Source organism: Pristis pectinata, chromosome 12 (genome assembly GCF_009764475.1).
Source record: "Pristis pectinata isolate sPriPec2 chromosome 12, sPriPec2.1.pri, whole genome shotgun sequence".
In the NCBI taxonomy this organism is placed as follows: domain Eukaryota; kingdom Metazoa; phylum Chordata; class Chondrichthyes; order Rhinopristiformes; family Pristidae; genus Pristis; species Pristis pectinata.
The window spans coordinates 22,475,943-22,491,201 of record NC_067416.1 but is presented as its reverse complement, the minus strand read 5'-3'; the positions used below and the strand labels follow the sequence as shown (position 1 = coordinate 22,491,201).

General features: G+C 40.2%; 1 protein-coding gene across 1 annotated transcript in view; it reads left to right on the top strand.

The window, feature by feature from the left end:
* Positions 1-15,259, top strand: part of uros (uroporphyrinogen III synthase) — a 23,018-nt gene extending 7,759 nt beyond the window's left edge. Inside the window, exons 6-10 of the mRNA XM_052027512.1 lie at positions 1,297-1,371; positions 2,299-2,382; positions 5,562-5,647; positions 10,608-10,706; positions 13,909-15,259. Coding sequence (XP_051883472.1) covers positions 1,297-1,371; positions 2,299-2,382; positions 5,562-5,647; positions 10,608-10,706; positions 13,909-14,028 — 464 coding nt within the window. The 3' untranslated portion in view covers positions 14,029-15,259. The remainder of the gene's footprint in view (positions 1-1,296; positions 1,372-2,298; positions 2,383-5,561; positions 5,648-10,607; positions 10,707-13,908) is intronic.

Here is a 15,259-nt window from a genome sequence, read left to right as displayed (position 1 = left end):
GTATTACTTTACACATTAGGTAAATTAATCATGTTTCTGAAAAATTATACAATGGAAGAATTAAGTTGGAATAGATATAGAGTGTGATATTAATTTAGAACTGTTCCAACCTTCTTGATGTTGCACAGGATGAGGATCAGAGGCCTGGGAGTGAGGAGTTGAGACAAGGTAGAAGCAGTAAGGTGAGTCCAGAACCGAATAGGAAAATAGAAGGGACACTACACCGGGCAAGGGTTGAAAGCTGTTACAGCGTGACCTAGTAGTGAGCTTTTTGGAATGAGTATTGTGGAGAGATACCTGGAGAAGGAACATCAGAGAGTGCACGTAGCAAGTGACTTACAATTTCATCTTCAGTATCGCTGGGTTTTGGCAGTGAACAAACATGGTGGCTGAGAGGGTAGAAAACAGTTATTTTTGTACCATGTTTGATTCACGTACAAACAACTGAAACAGGAAACTGACAACTTTGCATCCAGTCTGATTGGTTGATTCTAAAATGTTGGGAGATCATTGGTATCCGAGAAGTACACAGATGTGTGGGGAAAAAATTGTAAGCTGTTCATTATAATAAGCCAATTTGACAGCTGTTGGGAATTTGACTACAAAATTCCCAAAAGCCCCTTGGTGGTAAAGCACAGTAGGTTGAAGAGTTCTGGAATAACCATGGAGAAATTGAAATGACTGTGGATCTATTCAGTTTTGGCTTGAGGAGGGCATTTATTTGCGCTAAAAAGGACTATATTCCCTTGTGTTGCATGAACGAGCAATGGTTAAGGACCCCAATGACTCCCACTAAGGACTGGGTGATGCATTCTTTATGGTCCTAGCTCAAAAGAAGTTCGGAAAGAATGAATTATTTAAATTCTTAACTTCACCTGTTCTGTCTAATCTACAAGGTAGTTGGATAGTGTCTATGGAAAGAGGAATGGAGATAATAATTCTGGTCAATGACCCTTCATCAGAACAGGAAAAGTAAGAAAATAAGTGTGTTTTAAGTTACAGGGAGGGGTATAGTGGAGAATGTCTGTGATAAGATGGAGACCAAGGTTGTCTATGTGACACAATTGGCTTTGGTGGCATCAAAGAGAGAGGAATGAATGCTAGTTAATAAAGGCTGATCTGTCTGGAGTAGCGTAAATGTAGGGAAGTGAATGAGCAAAGTCAGAAAGTCTCATGAGCTGTCCAATCTATAAGGAATTTCCTGGCTTTTGCACGTGAGTATTCTTCAGTAACTTCAGATTTATTGATGTGTAACTAATCAGTGAAAAATCCTTTTTCTTTCCCCCTTGTTACAAGTAAAGGAAATTGGTCTTTCAACACTAGGAGAAGAATCTGGAAATGCAGAAAACCTAGCTGCGTACATCTGTAGCAGTAAGTGAATAAACATGCATTCATAATTTATCTTTTTAAGCATTTCGTATGTAGTTCATTTTATTGGTGTAGTCATTTATGAATACAAATAACATTCTCTAATAACATATTGATTTTATTTAAGATGAGAAAATAACTAAACTGGGGCATTTCTCAACTCCATTTTATGAGATATTTCTCTGTGTTAATTATTGTACTGGATTAACCTTTAATAGCAAGTAGAAAATGTTAATAAGATGTGTACTATAGTTAGAGATAATCAATTATATCAGGCATGATGCAGAAGTAAAAAATGAGTGCTTTGGAATATATACAAGACATTAGCTATGCTTCATCAACTATTCTATGACAATATTGGTGGAATGCAATGTGCAGTTGCTACATCAAAGTTAGGCACTCTACTGCGTGTTGTTTGAGTCATATGAAGCAGCACTGTCAGTGTTTGCCCAAGCATGTAATCTGAGCTCTGCTCTCAGTCAGCATTGTTTTATTGTTAGCAGGTTACAAGCTAGTGTTGGTTTTTGTTTTACAATGAATGTTTAAAAAAAGTGGCTAGCTGATTTGCAATTTCAAATTATGTGTAGTAGCTGATAAAAGGGGCTTCTGTACATGCCGTGTCACTTTCAGGGTTAGAATTCAGAAAATAATATATTAGAAGCCAGTGATCAGGCGAGTTATTGGGAAGACTCATAAATGAAATTACAGAAGATTTGAGCTGGCAATTAAACAGATCTTGGTTTATGTTACCCCCTTTACAGTGTAGAAAATACAAGCTTTTCAGTAGAGCCAGTCTATACAGATGTGATTCTTACAATGTAGATTTTGATTTTTGGATTGCACCTTTTGTTATACTAATTATGCTTTATAATGCTGTGTAGTGAAAAAAGCCTTTTTGTAATTAAAAACATCTTGCACTGCTTTCAACAGAAGAATCTTCAAACTCCCTGCCTCTTCTATTTCTATGTGGTACGCTTAAAAGAGAGACACTCCCCAGATGCCTGAATGAAAATAGTAGGTATTAATTTTGATGTTGAAAATTTTTAATGAAAATACAAAATAGAATTGTATGTCAAATAGTATTTAAAAGATTGAGATAGATTGATGTTTCAGATATGACACTTCTTTAGAGCCAATGAGTATTGATGAAAAAATGCTAACATTTTTAGATGCAGATCAATATTGTATTTTACAGTCAGATAGAACACAGAACAGTAGAGCACAGGAACAGGCCCTTCAGCCCACAATGTTGTGCCAAACCAATTACATTAGTAATAAAATGTCCAACTAAAATAATCCCTTATGCCTACGCAATGTCCATATCCTACCATTTCCCTCGCATTCATGTGCCTATCCAAGAGCTTCTTGAATGCCCCTATCGTATTTGCGTCAACCACCACCACAGGCAGTGCATTTCAGGCACCAACCACTCTCTGTGTGGGGGGGGAGGAGAAAAAAACACTTGTCCCACACATCTCCTTTGAAGTTACCCCCTATCACCTTAAATGCACATCCTCTGGTATGAGACATTTCAACCCTAGGGAAAAGATACTGGCTGTCTATCTATACCTCTCGTAATCTTATAAACCTCTATCAGGTCTCCCCTCAGCCTCTGCTGCTCCAGAGAGAACAACCCAAGTTTGTCCAACCTGTCTCATAGCACATGCCCTCTAATCCAGGCAGCATTTTGGTAAACCTCTTCTGCACCTTCTCCAAAGCCTCGACATCCTTCCTATAATGGAGTGACAAGAACTAAATGCAATACTCCAGATGTGGCCTAACTAAAGTTTTACAAAGCTGCAGCATAACTTCCTGACTCTTGAACTCAATGCTTCAACTAATGAAGGCAAGCATACCATATGCCTTCTTTACCACCCTATTAACCTGTGTAGCCACTTTCAGGGAGCCATGAGCTTGGACCCCAAGATCCCTCTGCTCATCAACACTGTTAAGGGTCTTGCCATTAACAGTGTACTGTCTCTTTACATTTGATCTCCAAAAGTGCAACACTTCACATTTGGCCGGGTTGAACTCCATCTGCCATTTCTCCGCCCATATCTGCAACTGATCTATATCTCACTGTATCCTTTGCCAGTCTTCTACACTATCCACAACACCACCAATCTTTGTATCATCTGCAAATTTACTAACCCACCCACGTACGTTTTCATCCAGGTCATTTATATACATCACAAACAGCAGAGGTCCCAGTACGGATCCCTGAGGAACACCACTAATCGCAGATCTCCAGCTAGAATAAGTCCCCTCAACCATTACCCTCTGTTTTCTACAAGCAAGCCGGTTCTGAATCCAAACGGCCAATTCACCATGGATCCCATGCATCTTAATCTTCTGGATGAGCCTCCCATGAGGGACCTTGTCAAACATTTTACTAAAATCCATGTAGACAACATCTACAGCTCTACCTTCATCAATCACCCTCATCACCTCATTAAAAAACTCAATCAAATTAGTAACACACAACTTGCCCTGCACAAAGCCACGCTGACTGTCCTGAATTAGGCTATGGTTTTCCAAATGCTCATAAATCCTATCCCTAAGGATCCTCTCCAGTAACTTCCCTATCACTGACGTGAGACTTACCAGTCTATAGTTACCAGGATTAGCCCTGTTTCCCTTCTTGAATAATGGAACATTATTAGCTACTCCTCTGGGACCTCACCTGTGGCTAGAGAGGACATGAAGATATTGGTCAAGGCCCCAGCAATCTCATTTCTTGCCTCTCTCAGTAACCTGGGGTATATCCCATCAGGCCCTGGGGACTTATCCTCCTTAATGCCCTTGAAGAGACCCAACACTACCTCCTCCTTTATCTTGAAATGCTCTAGCATATTAGCATGCTCCACACTGGTCTCCCTATCCTCAATGTCCTTCTCCTTGGTGAACACTGGTGCAAAGTACTCATTAAGGACCTCGCCCACATCCTCTGCTTCCAGGCACATGTTCCCTCCTTTATCCTTGAGTGGTCCTACCCTTTCCCTAGTTATCCTCTTTCTCTTGACATATGTATAGAATGCCTTGGGATTCTCTTTAATCTTACTTGCCAAGGACTTTTCATGGTCCCTCCTGGCTTTCCTAATTCCCTTCTTGAGTTCCTTTCTGGCTTCTTTATAATCCTCAAGTGCTCTGTTTGATCCTAGCCTCCTAAGCTTTACATGCTTTTCCTTTTTCTTCTTGACTAAATTCACCATCTCTGTCGACATCCAAGGTTCTCTTACCTTGCCATCCTTGTCCTTGCTTCTTACTGGAACATACCTGTCCTGTACTCTGTGCAGTTGGCCTTTAAACACTGTCTACGTGTCAGATGTGGACTTGCCAAAAAATAGCTGTTCCCAATTAATACTCCCTAGTTCCAGCCTAATGCTTCCTGTTATTTGCCCTGCTCCAATTTAATACTCTCCCACAAAGTCCATACTTATCCTTATCTATAGCTATCTTAAAACTAAAGGAGTTGTGGTGAGTCCATGCTGATCCCTAGGAACCATCAAGTACCCATTTATATTAATTCCATTTACCAGCATATGGTCTTCTATGCCTTGAGAGGACCTGCCTCCACACCACTCAGGCAATGAGTTCCAGTTTGCAACTACCCTCTGAGTGTATTTTTTCCCCTGTAACCTTTATACTCCTCATCCTAAAACTATGTCCTCTGGTTTTAGATGTCCCTGTTAAGGGGAAAAACTTTTCACTATCCACCCTATCTATGCCCATCATAATTTTGTATACTTCTGTCAGGTTCCCCCAGCCTCCTCTGCTCAAGGAAACCAAGCCCAGTCTCCCCAGCCTCTCCCTATAACTGTTGTTTACCATCCACAACTTACTTTCACATTGGAGGAGGGAGGAGCAAGGAGATTTTCAAGCCATCATTCTGGACTGCATTTAAACCTAGGTCTCAGAAATGAAAACCAAATTTCTCATTTCAGAGATTTCTGATATCTTTTGCATTTTTATTCTAAAATGTTGTTATAATATATACACGTCTTCTATACTTGCTAAAAATCAATCCAATTTGAGGTATCGGTTTTAATCAATACTCAAAGGAAATGATGTTAATTAGGTTTGCTGAATTTTTATGCAAAGCAATGTACACAAAGTGGTGATATAACTCTTAAAAGCTTTTGCACTGTATTATTTACTTCTGCTTAGTTTCCAAATGTCTACTCTGATTTCAGATGTGCCTTTGGAGAGTATCACTGTCTATCAGACATCTCCACATCCTTCCTTCCAGCAGGCTTTAAATGATTATTTTTCAGAACAGGTATGCGATTCAGATCATAGTGCAGTACCTGCCTATTTAAACTAAATGAAATAAGATTCTGTAAATGAATTATTCAGTGGCTTCTGTCAGCCAAAGTTCCCACTCTATGAAGAATCTCTTGTAACTGTAATGAGTTCTGACTAAGCAAAAGTGCCAACAATAGAGTCTAACCATCTACTCTTGACATTCAATGGCATTATCATTCTAAATCTCTCACCATTAATTTCTGGGGGATCACCAATGAACACAAACTCATCTGAACCAGCCATATAAGTATCACTGTTTAGAAGAGCAGGTTAGAGGCTGGACATCATGCATTAAATGCTTCACCTCCTAAACTTCCCAAAACTTTTTGACCACCTGCAAGGCCAATGTTTGGACTGTGATATCTGGATGAATGCAGTGCCAATAATTCTTAAGGCACTTGACACCATCCAGGCCTAACCAGCCCACATGATTGGCATGCCAACAGTTGCTGTATAACATTCATTTGCTTCACCACTGGAGCACAATGTGCACTGTCATTACTTGCCCAGGTTAGCCTGACAGCATTTGCCAATCCAGCAATTTCTCCCACAAGGGCAGCAGGTGCATGAAAACACCACCGCCTGCAGGTTATCTTCCAAGCTACAGTGCATCTTGATTTGAAGATATTTTGCCAGTTCTTCAGCATTGCTGCGTCTAAATCTTAGAACTCTGTACTCAACAGTATTGTGGAAGTACCTTCAGTAGAAGGACTGCAGCACTTCAAGAAAGTGGGTGACTACCACCTTTACAAGGGCAATTGGGGATGGGCATTATGCAGGGCTTGGAAATGAATTAGAACCAAATTAATAGACTTATTATTCTTCTTATTTTATATGAGTTAATACCATCCAAAAAGGAATATATATATAGAAATGTGACTACATTAAGAATGCTAATATCGTGGGCAATCATTTTGAAGAGTAATTTATTTGTTCCAGTGACTAGACACATTTACATTGTATTAAACAATAGTAATTTTACTTATTAGCATTAAATGAACAAAAACATATCACTGTCCATGGTCTTCTGCCTGGAAATTAATATTTCTGATGTACTTTAATAAGTCATCTTTATCTTCTGTTACTGATTTGCTTAGTAATAAATAATGTGGACTATATACATTTCTGCAAACTTTCTAAGTCTTGTTTATTCTATCCCATATTAAACTGGGAATAATGCCTTGGAGGAAACTGCCAAAATGAGATCTTGCATAAAAGATTCTTCAGTAAGAGTATTGATCAAATCAGTCAAATTAAATACAAGAGATATCAGCAACTCTCAGAGCTCAAAATACAGGTTATTTGAGGCTTTAAGAGGTGAAACTACAGAACTTAATCCCCTGTCTGATATTGAAGACTGCTAAACTGTCATCCATAAGGGTCTTGTGTGTCAGGAGCAGGGCTTGATAGGAATGTGATTTCAGACTTGTGTCAGCTTCTGGGATCGGAGCCATAGTTAATGTAACCACGGGCAGAACTCTCTGTGGAACTGAAAGCAGCCATTTCACTAAAGCATCCAAGTTACTGGGTTTTTCTATGTGATATTATTGTGCCATTCACAGCTGCATCCCCTTAATCGCAGGTGCCCTACTCTGCAATATGTCTGTCAACATCAGGTTCAAAAGTAATATGAAGTACCAGCTAACAAGGCAGACTCAATTTTCCATCATTCTCCAAGTATAAAGCATTATTGATTTCATTCATGTGACATCATGGACTTCCAGAGTATATAATTGAGATGCTTCAAGGGAATAGATTGTGTTTGCAATTGCATTAGATAGGAGAAGAATGTGAGTTGACATACCTGCACAAAATAGAAAAGATGCCAAGAACTACTACTTTTTGACAATGCCTTGGAGGGAACTGCCTCCAAGGCATTGTCAAAATCTTGAGAACCAGTAATGATGAAATAACGGTGCATTTCCATTTCAGGAAGGGAATCTGCAGATGGTGATGTTCCCATAAACCTGCTGCTCTTGTCTTTATGGTTCTCACTCAGGATTTACAAAGTACTGTCAGATTAGCCTAGGTCAATAATTGCTGTGAATGTGTAGATGGCACACATTGCAGCCATGGAGTCCTGAGGTGGAGTTAGGGTAGAGGATGGGGTGCCAGTCAGGTAGGTTGCTTTGTCCAAGATTGTATTGAGCTTCTCCAGCATTGTTGAAACAACTCATCTAATTAAGTAGAGAGAATTTTGTTCACTGGCTTCTCACAGTGGTAATATCTGCAGGAAGTCACCAACATGGGTCATCTATTCGGCACTCTTGACTGAACATGGATACAAGTGTTTAAGGTTTTTCTTTAGCACTTGCATGCTTGGTCTGCCATTATTGAAGATTGGAATGTTTTTTGAGTCTCCTCTTCCCTTTGGTGTTTTAATTCCCTACCATTCACAGTTAGATATGGTAGAACTTCAGAGCCTCAATCTGATCCAATGGTTGTAGATTTTTTCGCTCCACTTATTATGTTATTTGTTGCTGTTGTTTAGCATACACATGCTCTTGTATTGCAGCTCATCATTTTTAGGTATGACTGCACTGTTCCCAACATGCCCTTCTATACATTGAACCAGGGTTAATCCCATAATTTGATAGTAATGGTAGAGTGTGGGATATGCCATGCCATGAGAGCACAAAGTGTGGTTTCCACTGCTAATGAAGTAGTGAGTAGAGGAATGTCATGCATACCCTACCTTACATATATCAGTGTCGCTCATTGAGTATAGACAAAAATATGTCATGATACTGAAAATGCTTGATACTGAGAGCTACATGCGGTGGATCAGAGGGTGCCCACAGGATATCTACAGATCCCTGAAGGAGAGTTAAGTATTTTTATACAGAGGGTAATTGATATCTAGAACTCCTTCCAGCAGAGATGGTAGAATTAGATATAATTACTATGCTTAAGAGGCATTTAGACAGACACTTAAAAAGGCAAGGCATAGAAGGATAAGGTCCAAATGCAGCAAATGGGACTAATATAGATGGGCAGAAAGGTCAGCATGAATGTGGTGGGCAGAAGGGCCCATTTCTGTGCTATATGACTCTATGGCTCTCTCTATGACATTCGACAGGAGGGTAATGTGGTTATCAAAGCAAATGGTCCAATTGCCTTTATTGGCATAGAATACAAGGAGCATGGCAAAGAATATAAGAGCAAGGAAGTCATGCTGGAACCACTTGGAGCAGATCTTGCAAAAGCCTCCTGGCAGTATTGTTACTGGCCCTTGTGTTTGCAGATAACCCCTGCTACCAGTAGTCTAGATAGCACTTACCTGATTTGGTGAATCTGGGCTAATGGAGTGGCAAGAGGCAAGAATATAGCAGAGTCCAATTTGTTCTGATATCCATTGGGTATACCAGCTCGAACCTGGCAATAACCCAAGGTCACAATCTCAGGAGTCAGAGGAGGGCACCTGCTTATCTGCTTAGGAAAGAATTGTAATCAAGCTCGAATGTCACTCCAATTATTAGAATGTTCAATTCTGTTATATCTTTCTGCCCCTGGCTTTTCCTGATTTGCATTGAGACCAATTTAGTTTCAGTGGGTACCTCAAGCAGTTGACTGACACTTTTTGAGGGAGGGCCAAGATCAACCTATCCTTTCCGATGCCAATCTGAGTTTAAAGAGGTTGATCGACTAAACATGACTATCTGCTTTTCTAAAGTAAAAAATGATTGATGGAACCCATGTAGCCACCTGGAGGGTGATTAAACTACAACTGCCTCCTTTCTATCAAAAAAGATAACAAAAGGTATTTTTACTTTGGTTTGAAGGTGGAGGGACAGGATATTTTGGTGGTGCTAGCAGGAGGCTGAAAGAAGGCTTCACTGCAAAGCCTAGGACAGTGAACTGAGTCTTTCTGCACTTCCCTTCCCCCTTAGGTGTTGCACAATTAGACTGCAGCCATCAAAGGGACCGGTTTATCTGACATTCATTAGCCTTGGGTGTGGAGCACATAAGATGTCAGAGCCATTAGTGGCCTGGACATCCACTTATGCTGCACAGGAACAACTAACCCATTGGGACCAGACTCCTATCATAAGGTTGTATCTGGGTATTTACTGGAAGAAATGGCTGGCAGCTGGTGTTCTTGAGTGGCTCAGGGGTCAACAGATGATTGGCCCCTCATCAGAGCAGCCAGCATACAAGTCTGGTCACCATTATTACAGGAAGGATTTGATTGCACCATAGAGGATCCAGAAATGTATAGTGATGTTGCCAGAACTGGGGAATTTTAGTTGGGAGGAGCAATTGCCATGATTGTTTTATACGGAATGGAATCATCCCCATTTCTGGCAAGTCCAGAACTTCCACACAGCCGATGTGCCTCCACCCTCCTGCCTGTCAGCTGAAGTGGTCCCTGTGATGACCACAGGCTGTGAAACTCCTAAAGGGAAGTGCAAGATGGGTCGGCTTGTGATCTGAAACCCCATTGATTTCAATAGGAATTGTACTACAGATATGAAACAAAGGGAAAGGTCATTTCCTTGCTTTTTAATTATTTCAGTTTAGTTTATTTTTAATTATTTCTATGTACTTTGAGCTGATAGTTAATGTTTTATTTTTAAGATAATTATTTGTAGTTTTTATTTTATTAATTATTCATGATGTTTATATCTCTGAATGCCAGTCATTTAAAAACTATTAAGTGACAAACAGCTTTGACAGCCAAAAAAAGCTGAGGGTGGGTTTACCAACTGACAAAGCTTTCAGTGGTGATTCTGGAACAGAGTTCTTCAGTGCATCACTCAATGCTCAGATTGTACTGTTGGAACCTAGGGTACTTTGGGCTAACAAAACTTTCGATGCAATTTCTGAGAATGGCGAGATCACATGCAGCAGGTCTAGTCCAGTAAGACTTGACCCATCTTCTCAAGGACGTTAGAGTTTAGAACTAAAATAAATATTTTCCTCTTTTCTGCCAGGGAATCCCAGCAAGCATTACCTTTTTCAGTCCTTCTGGTGTCAGGTTTTGTTTGAAGACCATTAAAAAATTGGCTGGAGATTCTATTAATCAAATCAAGGTACAGTATATGTGAAGTGGTTTTCATGTTGTGCTTGGCCAATCTTACAATCCCTTTGACAAAGCTTGGTAAATTTGTTTTCTTGGTACAGAAGAGACTGAGGAGAAGCCTACTATTAGATATGAGGGGCCTAGACAGAGTAAGTAGGAAGGATCTGTTTCCTTTAGCAAAGGGATCAAAGCCAGGCGGCCTGGATTTAAAGTAAACTGTACAATAATTGGAAGAGAGGAAATGTTTATTCACCCACAGGGTGGTCAGGGCCTGGAACCCACAGTCTGAAAGTGTGGGAGAGGCAGAAACTCTCATCACATTTAAAAAAATACTTGGCTGTGTAACTGAAGAGCTGTGACCAGTGGCAATGGACTATGTGCTAGGTAGATCTTTATCGACTGACACAGAGCCTTGGGCTGAATGGCCTCCTATGTTATACATCTTATTTGATTCTACAAATTGCAGAAGGTCAGTAGTTAGTGTGCATAGAATAATGCTGATTGACAAAAAAACCAAAGTGACGAGAGAATTTATTTAATACACAGGAGTGGTTGGAACCTGGAATGAACAGCCAGGAGGAGCAGTGGCAGCAAATTCAATTGTGTCATTCTAAAAGGAAATGGATAAATTACTGGAAAGGATCAAATTTTCAGGACTATCTGGGAATGGCTGGAGAATGGGATAAGGGGGAATTGGTGATTCTACCTAGATTCCCAAAGGGCATTTGATAAGATGTCCACCGAAAGTTATTATGGAAAATACGAGCTTGTGATATAGAGGGTAACATTGGTGGGGATAGAAAATTGGCTGACCAACAGGAAAAGTTCATGGTCTATTGATTGATGAACAAGAAACAGACTAGGCAGAAATGGTTTTTCTTCTGGTTGGCAAGATGTAATGAGTAGTGTGCCACAAGGAATGTGCTGGGTTCTCAACTTTTTTATGGTTTATATTAATAACTTGGATGAAGGCACCAAAGGTAAGCTTGCTGAACTAACCAATGACACAAAGGTAGATAGGAAAGTAAGTTGCAAAGATAACATCAGCAGGCTACAGAGGGTTATAGATGGATTAACTGTGTGGATGAAGATCTGGCAACTGCAAAACTGTCCATTTTGGCAGGTAAAATTAAGGAAGAGTTTTATCTAAATAGGGAGAGATTGCAGAGCTTTGTGATGCAGGGGGAACCTGGGTGTCCTGGTGCCTTTCTTGCACAGGGCCAGTATACAGGTGAAGCAAGTAATTAGGAAAGCTAGTAGAATGTTATAAGTTATTGTTGTTGGAATTGAGTAGAAAGGTTAGGAGGTTGTGCTTCAATCATATAGTGTATTTGTGAGACCACATCTTGAGTACTCAGTGCACTATTGGTTTCCTTATTTAGGGAAAGGTGTGAATGCATTGGAAGTAGCTCAGGGAGGTTTTACTAGACAGGTAGCTGGAATGAATGGGTTTTGAGGAAATGGTGGACAAGCTAGAATTGTATCCACTGGAGTTTAGAAGAGTAACAGAGAACTTGCTTGAAATGTGCAAATCCTTGGAGGTCTTGATGGGGTGGATATGGAGAGGATACTTCCTCTTGTGGGAGAATCTAGAACAAGGGCTCACTGTTTGAAAATAAGAGGTTGCCAATTGGTCAAAGATGAGACAATTTACTTTTTTCCTCAGAGGGTTGTGAATCCACGCATCTCTTCCTCAAAAGAAAGTGTTATAAAGATTCTTGATAAGAGGTGAAAGGTTACAGGGTAGGTGGCAATGTGAAGTTAAGGTTACAATCAAAATAGTCATGATCTTATTGAATGGCCTACTCATAGTCATAGAGTAATACAGCATGGAAACGGGCCCTTCAGCCCAACTGGTCCATGCTGACCACAGCATCCTCCCAGTTGCCTGCAGTTTGCCCATAACCTTCCAAGCCCCTCCCCTCCAAGTACCTATCCAAATGCCTCTTAAATGTTGCAATTGTACCTGCTTCAACCACTTCCTCTGGCAGCTCATTCCAAGTACTGACTACCCTCTGCGTAAAGAAGTTACGTCTCAGGTCTCTTTTAAATCTCTCCCCTCTTGTATCTGTGTCCTCTAGTTGTGGACTTCCCAACCCTGGGGAAAAGACTATGACTGTCGACCTTATCCATACCGCTCATGATTTGATAAATTTCTATGAGGTCACCCCTCAGTCTCCTACGCCCCAAGGAATAAAGATCCAGTGTAGCCAACCTCTCCCTATAACTCAGGCCCTCCAGTCCAGGCAGCATCTTTGTAAATCTCTTCTGCACCCTCACCAGCTTGACAATGTCTTTCCTATAACATGGTGACCAAAACTGTACACAATACTCCAAGTGCAACCTCACCAACGACTTGTATAACTGCAACATAATGTCCCTACTCTAAACTCGATGCCCTGACTGATGAAGGCCAGCATGCTAAACACCTTCACCAGCCTGTCTACTTGCGCGGCCACTTTCAGCAAACTGTGCACTTGTACTCCCAGGTCCCTCTGTTCCACAACACTCTTCAGTGCCCTGCCATTCACTGTACAAGTCCTACCCTGGTGTGACTGTCCAAAATGCATTGCCTCACACTTATCTAAGTTGAAATCCATTTGCCTTTCCTCAGCCCATCTCCCTAACTGATCAACATCTCTTTGTAATTCATTGTAACCTGCTTCACTATCAACAAGACCCCCTAATTTGGTATCATCAGCAAACTTGCTAATCGTGTCATGTACATTCATATCCAAATCATTTTCATAAACAATGAATAACAAAGATCCCAACACTGACCCCTGGGGCACCCCACTAGTCACAGGCTTCCAGTCAGAGAAGTGACCTTCAACTATCACTCTCTAATCATCAAGCCAATTCTGCTGCTAATTTTTATGCCTGCATACCCTTCTTGTATAAAACTGCTTACCAACCTCTGAGCTCTCTAACAGGTACAGACCAGCCCTCCAGGTTGTTCATGTTTCCAATAGCATGCCCCTTCTCATGAGCTTTCAGGGTTACCATTTTCTCAGTGTATCATAACGCATATGGCAATGGGCTGAGAGCTGAGAAATGGGATTAGTGCAACTATCTTTTGGCCAACGTGTACAATGAGTTGAAAGGCCTTGTGTGGTGTTCAGAGTCCTTTGGTAAATGTGATGATAAATTTCATTCATTCTTCTATGCTAGGTGAAATTTGGTCATTTTGTTAATTTTTTTTTTCTTTTCAGTTTGCAGCAATAGGATCAACAACAGCTGAAGCAATGGCATCAGCGGGACTGACTGTGAACTGTACTGCCGAAAAACCTACACCACAAGACCTGGCGGCTTGCATAAGAAGAGTGCTCTAGCAATGCACAGAGTACATAGTAATAAATAGTTGCTTTTGTCTCATGGCTAAAATATATGCTTAATTTGTTCCGTCCTCACTTTGAATTGCCCTGTTGTTTCATTGTAAAATTACTTTAAATCAGGATAGTTCCAAATTTGCATTGTTTGTAATACCCTGGAAAAAATCTGTAGTGTCATCTCTTAACATGATTTTCTAAATTACTTATGATATTGAGCTGAATTTTGTGAATAAATGTGTGATCAATAATACATCATTAATGTGCAAACGGGCCAGCTACTTTTGATATTGAAGAGATGCTCTGTGAATTGTGAACCAGTAAATTGGTAGATGATTTCAGCCAATCTTTCTTTAGCTATGTTAAAACAGCAGCTCGTCTTCAACCTCCCTGAGGTTGCTGCATTTTCACTGAACTGTTCACTGTTTAATCTTTCTTTCATGTTACTTATTCCTCTTTGTGAACCTGATTTGACACTGAGTTCATGCGCACTAATTCATCCTTCTTCTCTTCCCTTTGTTTCTTTCTCAAATATTAAATTCCATTGGTTAAAGAGATGCTCTTGGATCCACCATTCACTAAGCTCTTGCATGCCTGTTACCCTCACCACACCATTGACAGCTTGACCTGATCAGTGTTGGAATAGTTGACTGGGCCTGCTACAGATACCATCAAATTCCAGTCTGCTATGTGGCAAAGGGCTAAAAAAGATTGGTTAGAAATATCCTGCATGTGTGAATCACTTGGAGATTGCTTGAGGTAGAAATTCATGTGGTTACATGTACTGGGTGTGCAAAGTGGAATATACTGATTGAACTCCACTTTAAAATATCTCACTCCCTTGATAGTTAATTGCACAGGTACATGAAAATTCTTTTTTAAAAAAAAATCCCTTTTGTAGGGCTGCAATTTTTTTTTGAAAAATTGAGAAATCCTGATTAGTGAAGGATATTTTGCACTGGAATATTACAAATTTTTTTAACCAAAACTTTGTGATCGGTAAAGAAATTTGGGTGGCTTGAAGAAGATTTCTAGGAAATTTGTTTGAACTGTCTTTCTGTATGTAACTGAATGAAATCTCACATGTCAATGTGATGGCTACATCTTTAAATGATATGTATTCTTGGTATAAGGTAAAGTAATTGACATTCAGGGCTGATTCTAACTTGTAATTAACTTCTGTGCATGATACAGTAAAGAATTTATTTTCATTAAAGCAATGGTCCATTTATCT